At 41.0% G+C, this 27,440-nt stretch overlaps 1 protein-coding gene across 1 annotated transcript in view; it reads right to left on the bottom strand.

Annotated features, from left to right (window-relative positions):
• The window catches only part of DNER (delta/notch like EGF repeat containing), a 273,010-nt gene that overhangs the window by 73,123 nt on the left and 172,447 nt on the right, over positions 1-27,440 (bottom strand). Inside the window, exon 7 of the mRNA XM_045559043.1 lies at positions 19,306-19,419. Coding sequence (XP_045414999.1) covers positions 19,306-19,419 — 114 coding nt within the window. The remainder of the gene's footprint in view (positions 1-19,305; positions 19,420-27,440) is intronic.

The raw sequence follows: 27,440 nt of genomic DNA, 5'->3' as shown, positions 1-27,440 counted from the left end.
AGTTTTCTCTGATAAGATTCTCTGTTCTATCTTGCCCCTATAACCAATTCAAGCAGCAATGAGAATAATTTTCTTAAAATGTTAATATTATCATGGCTTCCAATCATTCCTAAAATAAAATTTGACCTCCCTTCCATAGGCTACAAGTACCGCATGCTCTGAGCTCAACTGACCAGTTGGCCCCTCATGCTCTAGGAAATGGCCCACTGTCTTCCATTCAGTTTCCAGTAATGACACGCCATGCCCCACTTAGAGCTTGCCACATGCCATTTCCACTGCCCAGAAGTTCCTGTTCCTACCTGCTTACACAGCTGTCTCCTCCTTACGTGTTCATTCTCAGTGTAAATGCCAGACAGACAGGCCTCCCCTGATCACCCCCCTCTAAATGTGTGTCCTGTTCTTATTCTGTGTCATAGAACCCTGCACACCACCTTCATACCACTTTTCTATATTAGTAATGACACAGTTGCACATTGGTTTACCTATCATCTGTCTCCCAGCCACGAGAACATAGAGTCCTGGACAAGAGGCCACATTGGTTGGTTCCTCAGCACATAGCATAGTGTCTGAGCTATGGGAGGCACCCAGTAAATATTTGTGGAATAAATGAATGGATGAGTGACAAAGAACATATTCTAATAGTTTGTTACATACTAGGTAGCTAGAAAAGGCAAATTGATAAATATGGATTAGGTTTGGAGAGTTTCAATGAGGGAATATGAAAATGATGAATATTTGTGATTAGATGGTTTGATGACAAATACATAAATGAATAATCGCTAGATCAAAATGAAGGTAGAAAATTTATGTCATGAAGTGTTCTCTTGAGTAGCACAAGGAAGCAAGGACAAGGTAGAATCGTGACTCTCAAGGAGCTCACTCGTTAACAGGGGAGACCAGGAGGACAGATCTGAGACATATCTCATTGAGCATAAATTAAGGCTATTTTTTATTCCTGAAAAACTTAAGGGATGATTCCAGATGGTGTGAAGGGTTGGAAGGTCCAGCCCAGGCTGTCAACACGGGTTCAGCATGTGTAGCTCTGGCTCTAAGTATGGCAGAGATTCAGAAGAAGGAAGGACTGTTATAGGGTGGGCAGGTCAGGAAAATCTCATGGGAGAGTTGGGTTCTCCACTGGGCCTCAAAGAAAGCCTGCGATTTGGCTCAGCAGACAAGAAAGAGAAATGATGTTAGAATCACAGAAGGGGTTTTGGCCAATGTTTATGGAAAACTTAATTGGGACCACATTTGTTCTGGTTCTAAGAAAGCATACAGTTATGCAAGATAAAGAGAAAAGGAAATATCTAGGAAAATCAATTACAAAACCATCAGATATAAAAGACTCAATAGGATTGTATTTTAAAAGTGACTTTTAATTTTAAGAAGATCTATTTAAGAAAGTAAAAACCACCTGAAGGACTTTTTCTTTAGCAAAACAGAAAGGCAAATTTAGACCTAAAACAGGAAAATGAAAAATAACTAGGAAATAATCAGAGGAATGTTAAATCAATTTTCCCCAGTTTAGACTAAATAGATAAAAGGGCAGAAGAGATAAAACCTAAAGTATATAATTATATGAGCAAAAACGATTGGCTATTGACAATGGAAATTTAAAGGTTGAGTCAGAGATCTGCATTTTCCCTTGGGTATTCATTTAACCTAGAGTAACTGAGACCAACTATGCGTCAGACCTGCTTCAAGACCTTACGTTCAAGTGAGTAAAACATATAATAGAAAAACACACAAGAATGGGATTAGGATGGCAGCTCAGAGACACCAGCTGCCAGATTGTCTTAGAAAGAAGGAAAAGTTTCAGATGGAAAACAAACAAACAAACAAACAAACGTAGATCAGGTGTAATTCTGAGGGAGAAGTGTCAAAACCTACAAGAGAGTCCATGGGAAGACGCTGTGGGGCAGAACAAGAAGGAACAAGGTATCGGCAGAGGTCAACCCGGAGGGGCCTGGAGTCCAGCATGAATGGTGGGTGGGCGGTTTGTTTCTCCCTCCCTCACGTCTCCGGCAGTCAGCAGGCTCCGGAGCTGCCTGAGAGCCTTTCTACCCTCACAAGCCCAACAGTGGCTGCCGCCAGTGAACTGGGAGCTTCTTGAGGACAGGGCACCAGCGTGCCAGCGCCCTCAGGGTCGCTGTCTGTCACTGCAGACCCGAGCTGAGATGGCAGGCACCACGTTGCTTCTCCACTCACCGTGCGCCTTTGTCCTCCCCAGGGGGGTTCAGTCCCTTGGTTTTCGTCTTGCTCGTTCCCACACAAACATTTCCCAAGTCTAGTCCGGACTGTAGGAGCCACGGGGGCCAGTGGGTCCCTGGGGATCTGTGTGACCCCAGAGCGCAGATATTCTAGGCCGGCTGCCTTCCGGAGGGAGGGAGACGGAGACGACCAGAGTGCCAGCCGTAACTCATCCAGCCTTTTTGCCTCCCTCTCCCCTCCCCTGCCAGCAGCAGCCCAGAGAGACGATTGAGCTGGGGCGCTCAGGGGTGGCTGCTTCCCCTGTTGACGCATTCACCACACCGAGGCTTCCACCTGTGGGGCTCAAACCTTTCCTATTAAAGACCTGCAGTGGACGAAGGGATGCTCGGACTGCGAGCTCTCGGCTCCCCAGCCCTCCCCGATGCTGCTTGCCCGGCTGCTCCATCACAGCACGGCACACCCCGAAGCAGGACATCAAACCTGCTTGAGCACCCCATAGGCACCTCGGGGTTCTTCTCCCTGGCATAATCAGGGATTGATCTTCAGAGACCTGGGGGCAGGTCCTCGGGCCAGATCCCACACCCCCAGGATTTGACCATGTTGCTCAGGGGCACGGAGAAGAGATTTGTGAACTAACCCAGGGGGGCGACGGAGCCCACTCAGGCAGAACTGAGAGGAGAGGGCGAGTGGGTCCCAGCCGCAGCACACTCATGGAGCACCCCTCCCCCCACAGGAAGGCCGTGCTCGCAGCCCAGGGCAGGATCCTGGACAGGGAAGCTCCCAGCACAAGCACCATGGTGGGGAGCTCAGCTGGTTTGAGCTCTTCCCTGCGGCCAGACTGTGGAGCAGGGGAGTGGGGAGAAGACTGAAACCTGCTCCTGACAGCCAGATCGTGAACCTCAGACAGTCCCCACCCCACAAGCAGACTTTCTGGCTGGGTGGGGCCAACTTCAGGCCCCTCCCTGGTGGCTTTCTCCAGAAACTGGGAGCAGACCTTTGACCCCTGCTGAGATAGCTACCTTGCCAGCTTTGGTGGAGCCTGAAGGCAGGCTCACCCAACCCAGGCCCACCCAGCCTCACTCGCCCACCCACCTCCACTAAGGCAGAGAATGAGGACTCACCTGGAAGTTCCAGGACTCCACCCACCTCTTGGGGTATTTGAGTGCTCTCCTGAGGAGCTAGAGTCAGTCACAGGTCCCCAAAACAACACTGCAGCTTGTTCATTCCAGCAAGCACCACCTACTGACAGGGAAGTCAATTTGCACAGCCCTTTAGTGCATTTACTGACTCAATCATACAGGATGTGGTTGATTCTTACCCACAAGCACCACCTACTGTCTCAGAGATTAAACTGGGTGTGCCAAAACAATTCACACTGTCAAGAAGACCACAGGACTGGGGTAAGAGAAAGGATTTCAAAGACCTCCATCCTCCCTCATCAAAGAGAGACAGGGAATCTGCCCACACACATAGCTCACCACTGTTACAGCCTACAAACAACTAGCAACTGAGAAAACCACCACACTAAGGATATCTATAACCAAGGCATCCATCTAGAAGCTAAATCGCTGTCAAAGCACCCACAAACAATGCCAAAGGTTCTTACCCAACATATGCTACAGTCACATTGTAGAAGTGAGGGAGAAAAAAAGGAACCCCATCTAAACAAAAGAAAACCGAAAAGTAAGAAGCAACAGCTGCTCCAGATAAGAAGGAATCAATGAAAGAATTCCAGAAGTATGAAAAATCAGAGCAAAAGGACACCCACAAAAGGGAACACCAGCTAATCAGCAATTGATAACAATTGAAATGAAAAAATTGAAATGACAGATAAGGAATTCCAAATATGGATTGTAAGGAAGCTCAAAGAAATCCAAGAGAAAATGGAAAACCAATTCAAACAAACCAGAAAAACAATTCAGGATATGAATGAAAAATTCACTGAAGAGATCAACATATTTAAAAAAAAAATAGAACTTCTGGAATTGAAAAATTCATTTAAGGAAAGATAAAAAAACACAGTGGAAAGTTTTAAGAATAGACTAGATCAGGCAGAAGAAAGAATCTCAGAGCTTGAAGGTAACTCTGTCCAATTAACTCAGTCAGTCAAAAATAAAGAACAGAGAATTAAGAGGAATGAACAAAGCCTATAAGAAATATTGGATTATGTAAAATGGCCAAACATAAGAATCATAGGCATCCCAGAGGGTGAAGAAAAAATCACACAAGGGTTGGGAAAACTATTTGAGGGAATAATTGAGGAAAACGTCCCTAGTCTTGCCAGAGATTTAGGGATCTAGGTACAAGAAGCTCAACAAACACTTAGGAAACTTATCACAAAGAGGCAATTGCCAAGACACATAGTCATCAGACTGGCCAAAGTCAACTTGAAGGAGGAACTCCTGTGAGCCATGAGATGAAAACATCAAGTAACTTACAAAGGAAAACACATCAGGCTAACTGCAGACTTCTCAACAGAGACCTTACAAGCTAGAAAAGATTGGGGCGCCCATCTTCAGTCTTCTTAAACAGAACAACTGCCAGTCTAGAATTTTGTATCCTGCAAAACTAAGTCTCATATATGAAGGAGAAATAAAGACTTTTCCAGACAAGCAAACACTGAGGGAATTTGTCAATACCAGACCTGCCTGCAGGAAACACTCAGAACTGTGTTACACATAGATCAGCACAGTAGACGCCCACCAGGTAAAACCACCCAAGAGCTAAAGCTCAGAGCTCACATAAAACAATACTACACGAGGTAAAACAAAGCAATAAAGTACCGCCCAACAGGATGAAAACAACAGCGCCCCACATATCAATTGTATCAATCAACCTGAATGGCCTTAATGCCCCACTCAAGAGACATAGGCTGGCTGAATGGATGAAAAAATACAAACCAAGTATCTGCTGTCTCCAGGAAACACATCTAACCCACAAGGATTCATACAGACTCAAGGTGAAGGGATGGAAAAAATATTCCATGCAAATGGAAACCAAAAGAAAGCAGGTACAGCCAGCTACTCTCATATCAGATAAAATTGACTTTAAATCAACAATAGTAAAGAAAGACAAAGATGGTCATTATATTAATAAAAAATAGATGTCAGCAAAGACTCAGTGAAAAGGGAACGTTTATACGCTGTTGATGGGAATGTAAATAGTACAACCTCTATGGAAAATAGTATGGACAGTCCTCATAGAACTAAAAGTAGACCTACCATTTAATCCAGCAATCCCACTACTCGATATTGACCCAAAAGAAAAGAAGTCATTTTATCAAAAAGACACCTGTACAAAAATATTTATTGCTGCATAATTCACAATTGCAAAGATGTGGAATCAACTCAAGTGTCTATCAATTCCTGAGTAGATTAACAAAATGTGGTTCGTGTATAGTATGTAATACTACACAGCCCTGAAGAAGGATGAATTAAGGCCTTTTGCAATAATTTGGATGGAACTGGAGACTATTATCCCAAATAAAGTATCTAAAGAATGGAAAAACAAACACCACATGTACTTGCTATTAAATTGGAATTAACCGATGAGCACACATGTGCACAGAGGGAAGTAAAACTCAGTGGAAATGAAGTAGGGAGTAAGGGGAAGAGGTGGTCAGTGAAAACCTACCTAACAGATACAATGAACATTATCTGGGTGACAGGCACACTTATAGCCCTGACTCAAGCATTGCAAAATCAGTACATGTAACCAAAAACATCTGTACCCCCGTAATATTTTGAAATTAAAAAAAAAAAAAAGACACACGAGTAAGTAAGTGTCCTCAGCCAATGCTACATGCTATTGAAGCAGGTGAGGGGAACAGAATGATGGGGGCTGTGCTAAATACTGTAGTCACGGAGACCTAAGGACTTGAGGGAAGAGCCATGTGCGAGTCCAGAGGAAGAAGGTTTCCAGCAAGGTGCAAATGCCCCAAGTAGCATTGGCTCTAAGGTGAACAGCGCCCCCTGGAGGATAATCTCCAAACCCTCCTGTAGAACAGCAAGAAGCCAGGAGCTAGAGAGAAGAGGAAAAAGCAGAGAGTGGTAAGAAATGAGGTTGGAGAGATGGCCAGGGACGCATTGGCTCTGGACCACACTTTGAATGGGAAATCAGTAGAGGTGTGAGAGACAAGGGATGAAAGCATGTCATCTACATTTAGAAGGATCACTTTTCTCCTCCTCTCCTCTGAAAAAGGCTCACCACCCAACAACACCTCTGTACGTCAAGTTGACTAAAATTTGCTGAAAGCTGGCTTGTCCTCCGCTGGCCTTCTCCTTCTCCTCTTACAGCCAAATCCATCCACTTCTGTCTCCATTGTCACCACCCTAATTCATCCCCCCATTACAGCCCACCTAAATTACTGTAACAGATTCCTAGCAAGCTTCCCTAATTCTCGCACTCCCTAGAGTCATTCTTCCCCCTTCAGCCTCAGTAATTTCTTCCAAGTGCTGAAATCTTCCCTTCCCCTGCTAAATCCATCCGTGGTGCCCTCCCCTACACTCTTGGATGAAGTCCAATCCTGTAGCTTGGTGTTTAAAGGTCTGCTGGAGCTGCCCCCTACTTGTCTCTCTAGCCCTCTATCTTCCCTCTGTCATGTTCTGCATTGCAGCTCTGCTGAACTTCATTTCTTCCTCAAATCTCTCTGTCTGTCTCTCTTTCTCTCTCTCTCTTTACCCCCCTCCACCCCCCATTACTCTTTCCTCCTGGAAGACTCTTTCCTCTGCCTGCAGCCCCAGCTTGTTCATCTTCTTACTACTTGTCCTTCAGCTCTGTGTAAACATCACATCCCTTGGAACACTTCCTGACTCTCCTTCCAGCCCCCAGCCTGGGTGAGTGGTCCCTCTTAGGACTCTGCCACCTGATCGCCCCAGAAGGGCCCTGTCCATCTCTGATCATACTGTCCACACTGTCTCTCCTGGTCACGATTCCGTAAGACCCATGAGGCTAAAGCCACATCTGTCTTGTTCACTACTGAATCCCTTGTGATTAACACAATAACTGCCGCAAGGTAGGCAATGAATAAATAGTATGCGAATGATTAAGTCTTTTACTAAATGCATTATGCCATATTCATATGATGGAATAAGTACAGCCATTGATAACAGTTCTTTAGAAAAGTAATCGATATAGGAGAACATCTGGACCACATTGTTCAGTTAAAGAAGATCATTACAAAGGAGAATGCACAGTAAGATCCAATTTTAATTTTCTAAAAAGGGCATTAATAAAGAGACTTCAAAGATGTTCGCCTAGTCCAGATGGGTTCACACCTGAATTTTACCATACATACAAAGATGAACTGGTGCCCATCCTACATAAACTATTCTTCAATATTGAGAAGGATGCAATTCTCCCCAACACATTCTACCAAGCCAATATAACATTGATACCAAAACCAGGAAAGGATGCAACAAAAAAAGAAAACTACAGACCAATTTCTCTCATGAACGTAGATGCAAAATTTCTCAATAAAATCCTAGCAAATCGTATCCAAGTGCTGATTAAAAAAATAATTCATCACGACCAAGCAGGCTTCATCCCAGAGATGCAGGGGTGGTTCAACATACGAAAATCTATAAATGTAATTAACCACATAAATAGAAGCAAAAATAAAGACCATATGATCCTCTCAATAGATGCAGAAAAAGCATTTGACAAAATTCAACACCCTTTTATGATAAAAACACTTAACAACATAGGCATAAATGGGACCTACCTAAAAATAATACAAGCCATATATGACAAACCCACAGCCAACATCATACTGAATGGGGAAAAATTGAAAGCATTCCCACTCAGAACTGGAACCAGACAAGGCTGCCCACTGTCCCCATTACTTTTCAACATAGTATTGGAAGTCCTTGCAAGAGCTATCAGACAAGAGAGCAGAATCAAAGGTGTCCAAATAGGGACAGAAGAGATCAAACTCTCACTCTTCGCTGATGACATGATGTTGTATCTGGAAAACCCCACGGACTCAACCAAGAGACTCCTGGAATTAATTAACGAATTCAGTAATGTCTCAGGTTACAAAGTCAATACACACAAATCAGAGGCATTCATATATGCCAATACCATTCAATCGGAGAACCAAATTAAGGACTCAATATCTTTCAAAATAGCAACAAAGAAAATAAAATATCTAGGAATATATTTAACTAAAGAGGTAAAGGACCTCTATAAAGAGAACTATGAAACGCTAAGGAAGGAAATTGCAGAACACGTAAATAAGTGGAAATCCATACCATGCTCATGGATTGGAAGAATTAACATCGTTAAAATGTCTATACTACCCAAAGTAATCTATAGATTCAATGCAATTCCTATTAAATTACCAACATCATTTTTCACAGATTTAGAAAAAATAATTATACACTTTGTATGGAATCAGAGAAGACCCCGTATAGCAAAAGCAATCTTAAGCAATAAAAACAAAATGGGAGGTATTGATTTGCCAGACTTCAAACTATACTACAAAGCTGTGGTTCTTAAAATTGCTTGGTATTGGCACAAGGGCAGGGACACAGACCAGTGGAACAGAACAGAAAACCCAAATATAAAACCATCCTCATATAAACATCTAATCTTTGACAAAATAGACAAAAACATACTCTGGGGACAAGAGTCCCTATTCAATAAATGGTACTGGGAAAACTGGATAGCCACATGTAGAAGACTGAAACAGCACCCACAGATTTCACCTCTCACAAAAATCAAATCACGGTGGATAACAGATTTAAACCTTAAATGGGAAATGATTAGAATTCTAGAAGAAAATGTAGGAAAGACTCTCACAGACATTGGTCTAGGCAAAGAATTTATGAAGAAAACCCCTAAGGCAATCGCAGCAACAACAAAAATAAATGACTGGGACCTGATTAAATTAAAAAGCTTCTGCACAGCCAAAGAAACAGTCACGAAAATAAACAGACAGCCTACAGAATGGGAAAAAATTTTCGCATACTACACATCAGATAAAAGACTGATAACAAGAATCTATTTAGAACTCAGGAAAATCAGCAAGAAAAAAATCAAACAATCCTATCAAAAAATGGGCAAAGGACATGAATAGAAATTTTTCAAAAGAAGACATAAGAATGGCCAAAAACGTATCAAAAAATGCTCAACATCCCTAATCATCAGGGAAATGCAAATCAAAACCACAATGAGATACCACTTAACTCCAGTGAGAATGGCCTTTATCAAAAAATCCCAAAACAACACATGTTGGCGTGGATGCGGAGAGACAGGAACACTCATACACTGCTGGTGGGAATGCAAACTAGTGCAAAGCCTATGGAAAGCAATATGGAGATACCTTAAACAGATTCAAGTAGACCTACCATTTGATCCAGCAATCCCATTATTGGGCATATACCCAGAAGAACAAAAGTCATTCTTTAACAAAGACACCTGTACCCGAATGTTTATAGCAGCACAATTCACAATCGCAAAGATGTGGAAACAACCCAAGTGCCCATCAATCCACGAATGGATTAGTAAACTGTGGTATATGTATACCATGGAGTACTACTCAGCTATAAGAAATAACGATGATACAACATCTCTTTGGTTCTCCTGGAGAGAGCTGGAACCCATTATATTAAGTGAAGTATCCAAAGAATGGAAAAACAAGCATCACATGTACTCACCAGAAAACTGGTTTCCCTGATCATCACCTAAATGTACATCAGGGAAGGATACCAATTGGATATCAGACTGGGATGGGGGGTGGGGGGAGGGGATGGGTGTATGCCTACATGACGAGTGCGTTGCACACCCTCTGGGGAATGGTCATGCTTGAAGGTGCAGACCCGGGGAGGTGGGGGGGAGAGGGGATGGAGGTATGACTACATGATGAGTACCAGGCGCACTGTCTGGAGAATGAGAACGGACGCGCTTGGGACTCTGACTCGGGGGGATGGGCAGGACATGGACAATGTATATGACCTAAACTTATGTATCCCCATGATGAGCTGAAATAAAAAAAAAAAAAAAAAGATGTTCGTCTAAAATTTAAAGTGATTCTCTCTTAGGGATGGAATTATAAGTATTTTTTTTTCTTTGAGCTCATTTGAGCATAGATTTCTTTGATAAACAGGGAAAAACTTACGAAAATGGTTTAAAGTGCTATATAAAGTCACAGGCTGTCACAGAAAAGAGGAGTGAGGCCAAATGCAGCAGCAATGGCCTATGGAGAAGAGATAATCCCATGTGAATGCCCTGGGTCACAGTGACCAGAAGGATTACTGAGTGTAGACTATCTGGGAGAAAAAAGTGAGGATGAGACTTTAAAAATGATAAATTCTTCATGTAAACTATAATCAAATATAACAGGGTAATTCAAAGAAGAGCAATGGGAAAATATCTTAAAAGTGGGCTAAATTAACTAAGGAGAAGCATGAGTATCCTTTTATCAATATGGTATTAGGTCACAGGAAATGAAATTAGGTTGGAAAAACTGTCAAAACAAGGTTTATCTAATCCAAAATAAAATATGATAAAGCAATTAACAAAACAGTCTCTTACTTTGACAGCTTTATGTTAGTTCAACTTTGTCTTAGGCCTGAGTCTCAATGTATATCCCCTACCGTAAGATGCTCATAGCGTCAGAGCCTCGACCTGAATAGTTCAGAATAAGACCCAGGGCTGCATCTCACAATATTTTGGTCCAAGATAAAGGCAAAAATTTCACTCTCACCTCTTCCATTGTTGTGGTCTAAAGAGGGATATGTTTAAGGAGATAAATTCTGCAGCAGGGAAAAATGAAAATTATATTTACTTTTAGATTATTTCAATTTCTATTGTAAAGGATCTTGGTTGCATTTAAGAACAATGATATGAATATTTTGCTTCTAGTATGGAGAAGTAATCTTTTAACAAACAGATCTTTCCACAAACAACTGCAAACTCCACATAAAAAAACAAAAAGCAAAAAACAACTACCTCAAGGCTCTGGGAAGTGAATGAACGTGGGTTTTGCAGAGGAGTCAAAATATGGAGGCAGCGGCCAGCATGGGGTGGGTCTCGTGTTTGGGGAGCTCTGACTGTGGCCCAGAGAGACCAAGACGCCAGCACTAACACTGCTCTCTCTGTCCAGAGGAACCCAGGAAGGAGTCGAGGACAGGCACACCATGGCAGGGGAGGGAGGGGGTTCCAGAGAAAGGACAGAGCCAGGGAAGGGATCCCCAAATTCTATATATAAACTCTGTCCGAGGCTCTGGATCACTCCCAAACCAGGCACTGGACATGACTGAATGAGATCCAAGCCCCTACTCCCAGCTGGCATTACTGAGTTTGCAAAGAGTCTAGCCAGTAAGATTCACCTGTTTACTTTAGTGAGCTTTGGTGAATCCATCTTGGTTATATGGGAATTTCCTCCCATATAAAATGTTACTATTGGAATGGTTTTAAGATATTTATTCTTTCATTCATTCAACAAATGTCACATCGGTACTTAAGTGCTAGGTTCTCCAAGGCATACAAAAATGTTCAACATGGCCGCCCTCTAGGAGCCTGGAGCCCCCTGAGGGAGAGTGTATGTGCATCCAAATAGCTACACGTGAGGCAGGACTTGATTAGCAAGGCGCTGGTGCAGCAAAATGAACATGAACTTCAGAATCAGAAAATCTGGGTTTATATCCTGGGTCTACCAGGACCTTTGAGCCTCAGGATTCATCTATAAAATGGTCTAATAATATCTACCTTGCACAGTTGTGGGGATTAAACAGTGACATCTATTAATCACTTACTCTCTGTGAGACACTGTTCTAAGCACTGTGTACTCACAGGTCATTTAATCCTTATAACAACCCCTTTGTAGGTACTAATGCTACCCTCACTCGATAGATGGGGAAAATGAGGCATAGAGAATTTAAGTAACTTGCCCAAGGTCATCAGGGACTAAGTGGTCAAACACAGATTCAAACTCAAGCAGCAAAGTCTACTCGAGCCTCAGCTGTTGACTGTTAATTTATGCTGAATAATAACTTCAAAGTGCCAAACACAGTGCTTCACACAGAGGAGGCACTCAACAAACAGCAGAAATCATCATTACTGTTACTGATACTGCTGACGCTGTTACTACAATGGGCCATAAGAAAGAACAATAGTTGAAGCTCAAGACATATGCCTGAATTTTTAAAGCTAAAAAATTATAAGAATGCTGAGTGTCTGGGGAATGGACACGCTTGAAGCTCAGACTCGGGGGGATGGGGGGGGGACATGGGCAATATATATAATCTGAACTTTTGTACCCCCATAATAAGCTGAAATTTAAAAAAAAGTGCTAAGTAATGGTCACGTGCAGATCTAGACACATACCTTAAAAAAATCAAAGTTTGTGTTCATCTGTTGGGTATATGCTACCTCTTTTTAAACAAAAAGCATCAAGATATCATTATTTATATATTCATTCATTCATTAAACTGTAACTTCTGACTGCTACCTGCCACCACTAACTTGGGCACCAGAACAGTTTCCAAAGAGGAAAGACGGCTAAAGCTAAGAGACAGGAACCGAGTCATTCACTGAAAGTTAGTGCAGCTGCTGTCCCCGCTGCTAATGGAAAAAAGCAGGCAATCAAAATTCCTTGCAGCATTTTCATTTAAACAATCTCAGAGAAACTGTGCTATGTGAAAAAGAAAAAAAAGAAAGGGAGAAAAATGAACTTAGTTGCAAACAAAAATTAACCAGCATGCACCAAACATACAAATAAAATTTTACTCACACTAAATAAGTCTTAATACCCTGCTTTGTTTCCAAATGGTGAAACTATATACCACTTGGAACTCTAAGGATCCTAACTGCTATGATTTCTAAATAAAGTGGTGATTTAAGAATAATGCCAAATTGTAAAAGAGCAACAACAGCATTTTATTCAGGACTGTTAATTTTATGAGGACATGTTGCATGTTTCCTATGTAAATACGTGCAGTTTTATATGGTCCTAAGAGAGTGCTTTCACCAAGATCATACATATCAGGATATTGGAAAAACAACCAAATCCCAGAACTATATCACTCCTAAATCCTCACCGGGTAACATGCCCAGTTTCTGAACAATACACATTATCTCAGAGATAACTTTTATGACATATGTTGCTATTGCCTGTAAATCCCTTTGAGATGAAAAGCATTACCACTAAAATTTGAGTTGGACAAAAGGATTTATGTGGCTAGATTACTCAAGGCTATAAAACGCAGAAAAACAAAATAGTTTGGGTAAGCCCTTGGAGCTTGTTACAGTGGGATTTAACCTATAGGACCTTTGGGCTGACAAAAAGGTTTATACCCCAGGCCTTCCCTAGAGTTGCTTAGAGGTTATGAAGCTTTGCTCTATAAACACAACTTAAAATAAGATGGATTTATTGCCTCAGCAAATGGCTCTTAAACTGACATATTTGAATTAAAGACTTTTAGGAATAGTGTCCCTGAAAGGTAACAGTCAACCCTCATCATTTTCCAACAAGGAAACTAAGGCTGGAAGAGATAAAATTATATGACTCACCCAAGGTGATAAGACCATCACCATAATAGCTAATATTTATCCAGCAGTTATTATTTGCCAAGCAAAGTGCCAAGGGCCTTTTCTATTCTTCACACCAACTGTAAAGGTCTGTACTAGTATCACCCCATTTAATAAATAAGCAAAATGAGCCTCAAAGAAGCAAAGAGCTCGTCAAAAGAGGTGGGTCCAGACTTCAAACCTAAGCGGTATGACTCTGAAACCCACATTCATAACCACTCTGCTCTGTTGCCTTGTCACTGGGCCCAGACTACTGACCTCCAGGCCAGAGAAAGACACCACCTCTTCACACTCGGCCATGGGAGTTTCCATGTTATAAGATCTTTGATGTCTGATAGCAAAATCCAATGTTGTATTCTAGCAGTTACAGGACTGAAAGACATAAGTCCCCTACTCAGCTGAATGTTTGCCTTCATAATTATAGTGCAAGAGCAGTTATTAACAAATCCTGTATATTTGTACAAATCCTATCAGTAGGAATAACAGTAGAAAATTTCTTTAATGTTTTTTAAAATGCATTGGATAAAATAATATTTTCTAAAAATAGCGCACAAAGCCCCATATTCTTACTTTACTCTCTGATTGCCATATGGCTTCTGTAATAGGTGGATGCCAGGAAGGTGACTTCATTCTATCAGGTGTGCTCTACAGGATGTGAATTGTCACACCTGCAGAACCAATAGATGTCCTTTACTGCTGAGTGCTTTAATCACTACTGATTTCTTTTTATTCATTATTAATTTATGTGGGATTCTACTTCGAATCCCAGGGGGAGAGGAATACAAATTGAGATGCTGAAGTAAAGATAGTAGTATTCAGATTTTATTTATATATGTATCTCAATATAGTCATATATTTAAATATATATATTTAAAAGCCAATATGCAGTGATTGTTAAGTACATATAATTAGACATCTTCAGTATTAAAATCCATTTCGTTTAAAAAATTTAAGGTATCAAAGTTCTCAACCAAACATAAACAGAATCTCAGGGTAAAAAGTAAATTCAAAAGCGATAATGCCAAGTTCTAGATTCCTCCCTTTGGTGTTGCGGTTACTCAGTAAGGTCGATACGAGCGAACACTCGTGATATTTTTACTTTTATTTCTCATCACCCCTACTGTCCCCACTGTAACTAGAATCTGAAATTACACTTTTCCAATATGAAACTAGTAAAAGTTAAGTAGAAATTCAAAGAAAAGAGAAACCCGTTGATGAAAGGTAAAGATCTCGGCGCAGAAGCAGCGCAGATGGATCCCGAAGGAACACGTAGGTGACACCTGCCCGGCGGCCCTCGAGCTGCCTTGCGACTTTGGGAAAGAGGACCTGGCCCAGACCAGAAGGAAAAGGATCCTTGAGGGAAACAGGAAGCAGATGAAAGGGTGGAAAAGAGGAACCATATGGACAGTGATGTTGAAAGCACTATCCAGGGGGAAAACCCAGTTTTAACAGCTTTCTAGCCTACAAGGGATTATCGTAAAAGGATTTCACTGTACTTACCAAAAAAAAAAAAAAAATACTTCTCACTTTTTCCAGACTTAAGAACTTAAATAGCAGAGACATTTAGAAGTTTTCTTTGCATGTATTTTGCTCATAATTATGGTTACAAAGACAATCTTTAAAAACAAACCTTATGGGATTTCTTTTAAAGAATATTTTCAGAGACAGTATGGGACAGTGTTAGGAGCGTGGGAGCCAAGCTGCCTGGGTTTCCGTTTCTGGCCATGTGACCCCAGGCAAGTTGCTTACCCTCTTAAGTTGTTTGCCCTCTTGTGCCTCAGTTTTCCAATCTGTTAAATGGAAATATTACTAGTACATGCTTCATAGGGTTGTTGCAAGAATCAAATTAGTTAATAGACATAGTAAGTGATACCTAAGTCTTTACTTTTATAATTAAATTCTTTGCCAAATATTAATTAATCTCCTGCTAACATAAAACATGATCCATGAGTAGGTTTTTGGGAGTAGGCAGGGCAAGAAGATAAATAAAATACATTTCCTTCCCTCAAAGAGCAACACAAGGAAGCAGGACAGAGAAAATCAACACAAATGTGCTAAGGAGAAACTGACAAGGAGGCGGCACGGGGCGAGGGCTGGCTCGGAACTCCAGGGCACTTCGTGGCTGAGACACCTCTCAAATGCTTTCACACCGTGACTGAAGTGAGAAGGATTCTGGAGACACAGGCTCTTCTCAAAGTGCAAAGTGCTCTATAAATATTACTTACTGCTAATCCATGAGAACAAGCACTCTAAGAATGAGCCAGTGGGAGGAGCTGCTTTGGAAATGCGGGTTACCAGTTACATGCTCCTGCTAAGTGGCTTCAAGGCATTGCAGTGAATTCTCTAAACTATCCTTACAGCCCTTTCCCTAGTCAGACTCCAGTGAAGATAAACCTCTGAATGAAAGTCCTCATAATGAGAGAGCCATCTTCATCTTTTCACTTCTAGAGGCCCGCATTTTCTCTAGGCTTTATGTGGGCAGCACGGAGGAACTGATAAGACATTGGAAAGCAGGGTCCTGAGACAATCCCACTGATCTGTAGGCCGATGTCTCCGTGTTTAGACTGGACCCAGGCTTCTTCCAGATTCAAACACTAACTGCCCAGTTGACTTCTTCTCTTGAATGTCGCAAGGGTCTCTCAAACCCAACGTGTCCAAAATAGAACACTTCTCTATCCTTCTGCTTCTCCATGAATGGCACAACCACCTACAAAGTGGCAGAAGCCACGAACTTGCTGCCTCACCTTCCCTCACCCTCCACATCCCACCCTCCTCCAGGCACCCTCCACGCTGCCTCCAAAGTTCTCCCAAATCCATCAGCTTCTGTCTTTTTCAAATTCCACTTTCTCTTCCCAGCAGCCAACATCTACTTCCAAGACCTCTGCAACAGCCCTCAAACTCCTCCTATTCCCACGCTTGTCTCTCTCCAAATTATGTGCAGCATTGTTCCAGAATAAAAGTTCAGATTCCCCTATTTAAACTTACCAGTGGTTTAACAGTAATCATTATTATGGAAACAATAACGGTAAAACAGCTAATATTTACTGAGCACTTAGCCAGGTACTGTGCCAAGCACTTTATTCGCATCACCTCATCGAATCCCTACAGTGACCCTAGGGACTGGCATCATCTTTGCCCCCACTTTACAAATTAAAACACCAAGATAGAAAGAGGTGTGAAGTCACCTGCCCCTGGGACAAAGCTGGCAAGAACCAGGCTTCCGACCTGAGCTCTGAATGCTTCCCCTCTAGGATGAGGGCGAAAGGCCTCGCTCTGCAAGCCTTGCCCTGCACGCTTCCACCTGCTGTCAGCACCACCCTCCTCATCCTCTTAGCTCAGTCATGCCCTCAGCAGCGCCATCGCTTCCCCCTCCTCTGTCAGGGTCTTTGCACGTGGGTGTCACTCCCAATACCCCAAGGCCAGGCAGAGCCCTTTTGTACACCCTCAAGGCATCCATTCCTGCATCAACTGCATACCTGTCTGTGTATGCACCCCAGGAGGGGCCACCTTCACTTGGCATCATATCCAGCACCCAGCACAGTGCCAGGTACACAGGAAGTGCTCAGCAAATCCTTATTGAAGACAGGAAATGGAAGTACGCATGAAAGCCAAAATCCCAGGTTCTAGTTCAAGGGCCATCTTTTATTACCAGTGTTATTTTGTGCAAATTACCCCTTCTCTGAGCCTCTGGGGTCTCATTGTAACTTTCTGGTAACAATCACAGCCATAATAATAAGTCGCTTTGGGGTTCCTAAAGCACTTTCACAAAATTCTTATTTGACCCCAGAATGACCCTGAAGCCCACCCTTGATTAAACAGCAAAGCCTCCAACCAGAGTTAGGTGACAGCTGACTAACGGAGGCTGTGACAAAGCTCTGGAAAACTGTGAAGTGCTCTACACGCAAGCGAGGATTGGTGCTGTTCCCTCAGTCATCAGCCCTCAGAAATGTTTCCAAGTTTTCCCACTTGTCTAAGAGAGTGGAGCCTGCTCTGCAGAAGCAGGAGAAGAGGAGGGTGAAGAGTGAGACTCAATAAGCACGTTTAACTCATCCCCAGCACACACAGCTGGGGAGGGGGGAAGCCAGGGGGGCCACAGCCAGCCTCCCCTGCCCCTGCCTCGCCCAGGTGAGCAGGGAGACAAGGATCTGCTCTTCCTCAACTGATGTCCACTTCTTCAAAATATTAGAGAGTTTGAGGCACTGCCGATCACAGGGGCAGCTCCCGGGGCCCCCAGCACTGGGGTTATCAACACCCATCCGGCCCCACCGCCCTGCCCCAGCCTCTCGGCTTCAGGCAGTCTGGGGGAACTGAGTACAGAGATGTTTCCTCACGCACACGGGCTCTACATTTAATCTCTGTGCAGGATGTGACTCCATGTAGCTGTCAATGTCACTTCTGTGGATCAGGAAGCTTACATGCTGGTCTAAAAAAAAATCTAACATCATGTTATTCTTGCAACAATAAAGATTTAAGGTAATCCCTTCCATAACATCCCCTCAAGCAGAAATGAGAACTAACTTCCTCAAAGGACAAAATAATTCCTTGAACACTAGCTTGATAGTTGTGATTATCTGCCTGCTTTTTTCAGGTAAAACTATGCCAACGATAAAATTGTTTATTTTAAATAAAAGCAGCCCTAAAAACAATGTGCCTCTCCAGGCAACTTGAATTTTCTAGGACATTATAAAGTTGACTATGTAACAGAGTAGTCACTCCTCCTCCCGTAGATACGGAGGCATAAAATTGAGAGTGGGGAATGTGTAACCGAGGGAATGGCCTGAGAAAACGGCTCTTTAAAATTTCCCCCACTCTTTTTGGGAACTGTCGCCTGGCCTGCATCCCTGAGGCAGGCAGAAGGTCTTTCGTTTTTCGCATCACAGGACATAGCTCAGCTATGCCAGGCCAGCGCCAGCCTCCCAGCTGGGGCTTTGTCTTTGGCAGAGATGGGATGACTAGAATCATTAACACAGTAGCCTAGAACTGAGGGCACTCCCTTTGAAAGCTCTGTATTTCTGCTTATGTTCAGGAAATTTGGATTTTGAGACGAGAAGGTCTACCATTTTTCCTCCTTTGCCAGCAAATTAACAAACCTCTCTTTCCTTCTCCTGAAACCACTTGTTCTCATTCTTCTGATGTGGCCTCAAGGACAAGTGCTGAGCTTTTGGTAACAATTTAAAATCAAAAGTAGGTGAACTTTTTGTTGATTTTTTCATGTGAACTGTTATCAAAAAACAAATAATTTAACAAAGCAGGAATTTGAACAAGTAAAATTTCACCATTAGAAAGAGATTCCATTTTATTATAGCTATTCCTTTAAAATGTCTAAATAAAAATCACAGAAATTCCTAGATTATGTCTAATATTTAAACATAATTTTCAAGCTATTATAGCATAGAGCTAAAAAAAAGGAAGCATTTTCTATTTTTGTTTTATTAATGGAACAAAATAGGAAGTTTTCAGAACTAGTAGAGTTTTTCAGAAATTTAAAGTATAAGGCTAACCAAATCAGTTGATCGTTTAAAATGGAAACCAAAAGGTATTCCTGCAGTGAAGAATAAGAGTTACCTTCTGGACACTGGCAGGTGAATCCACTGAGACTAGAAATGCATGTTGCTCCATTTCTGCATGGGTCTAGGATACAATAGTCAATCTTGGATTGGCAAAGCTCTCCAGTGTAACCTGAATAAAACAAGATGCACATTTTATAAAATATGCTACTCAAAACACCCCATAAATTGATGGACCCAACTGATACCCACCCACCAAAGGCAGCAGCCTTCAGCTAAAGTCTCCCAGCCATTCCTTGATCTAATTTAGTTTTACAAATTATGATAGTTTAGAAATGATCATAACAGTTGAGAATCACAGCTCAAAAATAATTTACTTTGCAAAAATCTTTATTGCAAAGGGACACTTTTCTTCAGCATTAAGTTTGTGTTTTATCTTGAAATGTTAAAGACTGAGACTGAATACCACTGTCCACGTGACAGTCTCCTGACATAAGAATTTACAATGTTCTGCTTGAGCTAACTGAGATGGTGGCCACATTCTCTTGGTCATCATGATACCTCTATAAAAAGCACTAGGAAAATATTTAAATGTTAAAATTTTTAATTTATTATATTTTAGAGTTAGAAGAGCCCATCTGGGTTAATTCTGTGCCCTGTCCCCTCATTTTAAAGATAAAGTGAGGCATATACTATGCTGAGAATATTAATATATTTTTAATACTTATTTGAGTCACAAATCCAACTCTAAATTCTCTGTGAAGCAAGGATCCCATGGCAATTTTGTTGGACTGTAGCATAACCACACATATGTGAAGAGGAAATAAGGATGTAAATCTATTGGAACACCTGTGCAGTCGAAAAGCATTAAATAAATTCCAGATTTTTTCTATTAATTTTGAAAACAAAGCTCCCCAAGAGACAAGTTCAAAAAGTGACATGCGAATGTTTCTCATTTTAAAGTGGGAAATGGTAAAGAAAATTTGGAAAATATAAGACATAAATGGTAAGCAAAATTTGGAAAATATAAGACATAAGATAGAGAAATAAAAGTCGTCCTTCATTATGTTATTTGAGTGACAGAACTTCAATACTTTGAAGATAATTCTAATCTGAAATTTTTATTCATATTTTCTATATATTTATGATCATACTGTAACATTTTATTTATTTCTAAGAAGGTTTTAACTACATAAAAACTTGTCTTTCTAAATTATTAGTTTTGAAAGGCTATCATTAGCACATGAATCTGAGATCTGCAAAAATAAATCAGTAATATTAGAAGAGAGATGATTTGCCAGAGCTTCAATTACCTGCCAAACTAGTATAAATTATAACTTGTGAGTGAGGAGGCATTCATTTTCAATCCTACTCTTCCTCACGTGATTTCAAACAGTCCAGGAGAGTCTAGCTAATTCGTGGTATAAGAAGAGGAGTAGGATGAACAAGTGAACCAAAAATCCAAACACCAAGACAAAAGGCTATTTCAAAATTCCAGAACAGAATATTTTGATATGATAATATTAACACTATATTTTCAAATGAAGGCTCTAAATTCAAAATGAAAGACAGTGAATTGTTATTAAGAGGAATGTTATAAATAATTTTTTTGGCTAAAAATAATAGCTAAAATGTATAATGGAGCACTTATTTTTTTATCCACACATTAATTCATCCTCACTGCAACTCTAAGAGGTTAGCACCATTATTAATATAATCACCCCCATTTTATGAATGAGGAAACTGAGGATTAGGAAGGTTAAGCAATTTGCACATGGGGAGTGAAACCCGGCACTATGCATCACCATCATCAACAAACATGTATTTAATATGAAGGAAAAACAACAGAAAACAATGGATAAGAAAATATGTAGATAAAGACACAGAGATAGATATAAAAGTATTAATAAAACCATAAATATTCATCCATAACTTACAGCCTATGTGGGGTTGCTTGTACTTAGGCTGGAGATGCCCAGAGTTATTTTCTCAAACCCCTGACTTCAAAAGTTCTACAATATGGCTAGAAAAGTATAGTGCTCTTATGAAAAAGGTAACTGATTACAGGTGTTAGCATCTTAGAAGTTGTGTGGCTTAAAGGGTATGACGGCATCATGAATCCTGTCCTTGAAAAGACCTTAGAATTGTGACCACAGAATCACACAAAACCATGAAAAACAGGCTGCAGCCAATTAGGTATCATCTATAAGAGCTATATATCCCCACAAGACAAAAAGAATATAAGAAGACTGCAAGACTCTGTGAACTTCACAGTTCTTTAAAGAAAATTTTAACAATCACTTTCCTTCAACTTTTTATTTAAGAATTTTAAACATACTTAAACATAGAAAGACTAAGATATAAACCTCACATATCCATCACCTAGCTCCAACGATTATTAACATTTTGCCTATTTAATTTCATCCGGTCTCCTCATATTTTCTTATTTTCCCCATGAGGGTATTTTAAAGCAAATTTCATTTCACCTATAAATACTTCAATATGCATCCCTAACAAAAGGAGATTTTTTAAAGATCACTTTTAATGGCCTCTTTGATTAATGTTTGGTCCCACTTACAAATTTAATTAAATAATTTAAACCATATTTATTTTACTTATTAATGTTTACTAATATCAACAGTTTCCTTTTTAAGAACCATAATTGTCTGATAATGCACAAATCTTCCCATGCTCTTAATTAGTTCTTATAGATCTAGTAAATTAAATCTACAAGTAAGATGAATCTTAATGTTAAATTCTCCAATACTGTATGCGAGTTTGGTACGATTTCAACCTAAGAGGCTAATTCACATTTCTAATATGTGGGGTGTTTTGGGTTGTTATAACTGTTTGGAGGTCCCACCAACATTTTATGGGTGAAAATACTAAAGTCCTTCATGACTTGAGCTGGGCTTTTGGGATTACAGGATCACCCAGCATCCTTAGCGGCAGGTGCGAGTGCTACTGGCAGTGACCAGCCGTGGATCCACAGTGTGGTTCAGGACCTGACCCTTCTCCACGCCAGGCTCATCAAGAGGAGCCAGCTATTACTGTTGGCCTCAAAGGAGTTACCAACTGCAAGTCCCAAGACCACCATCATTGACTGCATTACTCCCACCAGCCCACTGAGGACAGCTCTGGGAGAGAAAAGGCAGAGGACAAGGAACCATGAACATCCTGTGGACTGGACTGATTAAGGCACTCTTAGATACCAGAGGGTCATTTCCTGGACCCTTCGAGAGCAGTGACCTAATTGAAGTTGTCAGACAAATCACTGATATTGATATATATGTGACACTCTGAACTGGATAAAAAAGACTTACACAAATCACCCACCCTGTGTCTTTTTTTTTTTTTATTTGATCTCATAACCAAGGACTCAAATCTAAATGAGTGATTGGTAGAAATGTAAATGAAAAAGACCATTAAAGCTTTGCCTGGGTTCTTTCTTCCATCCTGCTAAAAGTTCATTCTATTAATAGTATAACAAAGATATAAGAAGAGCTGTGACTCAGGAAGTATAACAAGGATGCCTTTCAAGGACATACAGGACAACTGGAAAGCTGTAAACTGAGGAAATGCATCCAACTACAAATCTATTCAGTGGGCGTGAACAGATTACATTTGGTCTAATACAGACTTGGAATGCTGGATTTTATACTATTTTGTATTTAAGTATAAAATATAATTCAAAATGTATTAGTATATGAAGAGAGAAGAATAGCTAAGTTTCCCTGTGAATGTCTGAATGGCTTGGAGAAAGCTACATCTGAGAGATATCTTTGGATTTCCAACAACAAAAAGTCCTGCGCCCCCGCCCCATATATTATTATCTATATTTCCCATGCCCTTCAAATGAGCAAAACCTTCCAGAAGTCAATGACAAATTACATAAGGAGTAAGTGAAGTTGGCCAAATGAATCAGACTATATCAAAAAACAAGGCAATCAATCAGTCGTGCTTTTTTAAAAAACATTCTTCTTCCTTGTACAATTGTTTTTGTGTATGATGTTTATTTCATGATTTCTCTAGTGACATAAAAAAATATTCCTCTGTATTGCTTCAGCTCTGTGAGCTAGAATCTAATTGTTTCTTCAGAGAGCTGTTCTGAAAGCTTCCAAGGTGGGAATTATGGTGAGAGCTATTTTTAACACTCCTGGTCTTTTAATAGTCTGGTCTGTGCAGTGAGGCGAAACTACCAGATTTGGATTGAAAGCCCATACTACCAAGAGAACCCACCAGTCTCAGCTCCCACCCTGGGGAGATGTGAGCAGCCGGTACCAGGGCCTCAGCCACTGCTGCTGAGATGGTGTGCCTAATATTAGCACACCAAAGCAAGAAATGTCAGGAATCTGTGTGCCATCGAGACATTCGGTCTCAGAGGCATCCGGTTTCAAAGTCAGAAGGCAGACATTATTGAACAGAAGAAAACAAGTAAGATTTACTGGCAGGAGGAAAACAAACACATCTAGACAAATGCAAATGATTTAAAAACCGAGGACAAGGAAAGGCGGATATATGAAGCCAATCTATAAAAGACAATCAGTAAAATATAATTAAAATGGGAATATGTAGTAAAAAACAAAAGCATGATAGAATGCTGACAGTCAGCAAAAATTAGAAAAGATGATCTCAGGGTTAGAAGAAAAAGTAACCACATCTAACAAGTAAGTAGGCAAGAGGCACAGTGGAAAGGACAGTGGCTTGGGGAGTCAAAGGTCTGGGAAGGTAATGCAATAATCATCTGAGTGAGTGCCTCGAAGGGTTGACTTTGACCTTCATTTCCCTCATGGATGAAAGGAGGATAATGATAGCTAGCACCCAGGGATGTTGTGCAGAGATCAACGCCCAGGAGGCTTGGAGTCCAGTGAGAAAGGTAGGTGGAGTGGTTTGTTTCTCCCTCCCTCGCATCTCTGACGGACAGTGGGTTCTCAACTGAATGAGATCAACTGCAAGCAGTACGCAACATTTCTATCAAGTGTACCCACAATTGCATGCACCATGCCTGGCACGTCCTAGGTGGTTCAATATTGTTTGAATAAATGAATAGTTTATGGATTTTAAAGCTGCAAAACAATACACCAAGGTTGTTTGATCTCTCCATTTTCAATAGGCAATTTAGAGCGGTAGTTCTCAAAGTATGGTTCCCAGACCAGCAGCATCAGCATCGCCTGGGAATGTCTCACAAGTGCAAATTGACCAGCATCATCCCAGATCTACTAAAGCAGAAACTCTGGGGAGTTTGAGATTTAAGGAATCCTGCTGGTGATTCTGATACAAGGTACATACTAAAGTTTGAGAAACACTATCTATAAAACTAGCAGCAGCAGATTTTTAACATCAAATATTAATATTATTCATTTGAGAATCACATATATAATGCAAATTACAGAGGATAAAAATCAAAGGCTAACGGGTGAAAGTCAAATATTACAGTACATCAAAAAGCCTTTAGTGAACACAAATGAGAAGATGGCTGACCGGAGACACCAGCTGCCAGAGTGTCTCAGCAAGGAGAAGTTTTAGATGAAAGAGAAAAAACAAACAGAGATTGGGTGTGGTCTGAGGGAAGGGCTCCAGAACCTTCAGGAGACTCCATAGGAAGAAGTTGCGGAGCAGAACAGGAAGCAGAAAGGTATCAGCAGACATCAACCCCCAAGAGGCTTGGGGTCCAGTGAGAAAGGTAGGTGGAGCGGTTTGTTTCTCCCTCCCTCGCATCTCTGATGGACGGTGGGTTCCCGAACTGCTGGAGAGACTTTCTGCCCACACGAGTACAAAGGCTGCTGCCGCCAGTGAGCTGGGAGCTTCTTGTGGACAGGGAACCAGGCTCCCAGCCCCCCGGGGGTGCCTCCCATCTCCACAGACCTGAGCTGGGATGGCAGGCACCATATGGCTTCTCTACCCACCGTTGTCCTCCCCTGGAGGCTTCAACTCCTCAGATTTTGTCTTCCTCATTCCCACACAGACATTTCCCAATTCCAGCCCAGACTGCAGGAGCCACAAGGGTCCAGTGGGCCCCAGATGATCTGTGTGACTCCAGTGACTGGACATTCTTGGTGGACAGCCTCCCAAAGTGAGGGACAGACATGACCAGAGCTAGCTTCCCTTCATTCAGACTGTTTTTCTCCCCTTTCCCTCCTCCATCTGCGGCTGCCAAGAGAGACAACTGAGCCTTCACATTGAGGCTTCCACACAAAGCAGGACTCAGACCCTTCCTCTTGGGGTCCTGCAGTGGACTAAGTAGTGCTCAGACTATGAGCTCCCTACTTGCCAGCCCTCTCTGGTGCTGCTTGCCCGGCGGCTCCATCAGAGCAGGACATGCCCTGAAGCAGAGGGACGTTGATCCTGCTCAGGTACTCCATGGGCAACTTGGGACCAGCATGCTTCTCCTTGGCATGGTCAGGGCTATAGTAACCAAAACAACATGGTATTGGCACAAAAATAGAGACATAGACCAATGGAACACAACAGAGAACCCAGATATAAAACCATCCACATATTGCTATTTGATCTTTGATAAAGTAGACAGCAATATATACTGGGGGAAAGAATCCCTATTCAATAAATGGTGCTGGGAAAATTGGATAGGCACATGTAGAAGACTGAAACAGGATCCATATCTCTCACCACTTAATTCAAGATGGATACCAGACTTAAATCTAAGACATGAAACCATAAGAATTCTAGAAGAAAATGTAGGTAAATCCTTCTAGATATTGACCTAAGCAAAAAATTTATGAAGAAGACCCAAGGTCAATCACAGCAACAACAAAAATAAATAAATAAATAAATAGGACTTGATTAAATTAAAAGGCTTCTGCACAACCAAGGAAACAATTAACAGAGCAAATAGACAACCTACAGAATGGGAGAAGATACTCTCATGCTATACATCCAATAAAGGGCTAAAAAGCAGAATCTACAAAGAACTCAAGCAATTCAGCAAGAAAAAAATCAAATGACCCCATTAAAAAGTGGGCAAAAGACATGAACAGAGGCGTTTCAAAAGAAGATAGACTAACGGCCAATAAACGTGAAAAAATGTTCAACATCACTAATAATCAGAGAAATGCAAATCAAAACCATAATGAGATATTACCTAACCCAAGTAAGAATGGTTTTTATTAAAAAGTCCCAAAACAATAGACACTAACATTGATGGGGAGAGAAAGGAACACTTATACACTGTTGGTGGGACTGCAAACTAGTGCAACCTCTATGGAAAATATTATGGAGATTCCTCAAAGAACTAAAAGTAGTCCTACCATTTGATCTACAATCCCACTAGTGGGTATTTACCTAAAGTAAAAAAATTCATTTTATCAAAAAGACACTTGCACTAGAATATTTACTGCAGCACAATTCACAATCACAAAGATGTGGAATCAACCCAAGTGCCCACCAATTCATGAGTGGATTAATAAAATGTGGTATATGTACACCATGGAGTACTACTCAGCCATAAAAAATAATTAATATCTTTTGCAACAATCTGGATGGAACTAAAGACCATCCTCCTAAGTGAAGTATCACAAGAATGGAAAAACAAACACCACATGTACTTACTATTAAGTTGGAACTAACCGATCAGCACTCATGTGCACAGATGGAAGTAAAACTCAACGGAAATCATGCAGGAGTGAGAGGGGAGGAGGGGATGGATGAAATCATACCTAATGGGTATAATGTACACTATCTGGGTTATGGGCACACTTATAACTTTGACTCAAGTAGTATAAAAGCAATTCATGTAGCCAAAATATTTGTAACCTTGCAATATTCTGAAATTTAAAATAATAAGAAAGAAAAATACATTTTTTTAAAAGCCTTTAGTAATTGCATTGTCAGCATGCTTTGTTTTTTTTATGAGTTGGAGCTCCTAGGCTTAATTATTGCAACTTTCATTGCATTCTTTCCACATCTAATTCCCTATTCTTTAAGGTTAGATATTGATTCTTTTTGTCCCAGTCTCTAGCACCAAGCCAGGGACACTATAAATACTCATTGTGTAGTAAACTCATGACTGTATTAAGCACCATGCATTACTCTCTTCAGAATAATCCCTTTTATTCCATTTTCCTAGCTCCCAAGTAAGAAATTGCAATATTGACTTATATATGACAGGTAATCTTTTAATCTGGTGATGACAAAGGGGAAGAGATTTTAATAAAGTCCCTTTCATTAAGTGTGTCC

The sequence above is a fragment of the Lemur catta genome, chromosome 8 (assembly GCF_020740605.2).
Source record: "Lemur catta isolate mLemCat1 chromosome 8, mLemCat1.pri, whole genome shotgun sequence".
Classification (NCBI taxonomy): domain Eukaryota; kingdom Metazoa; phylum Chordata; class Mammalia; order Primates; family Lemuridae; genus Lemur; species Lemur catta.
Note: the sequence above shows the minus strand (reverse complement) of the source record. Positions and strands in the feature narration are given on the sequence as shown.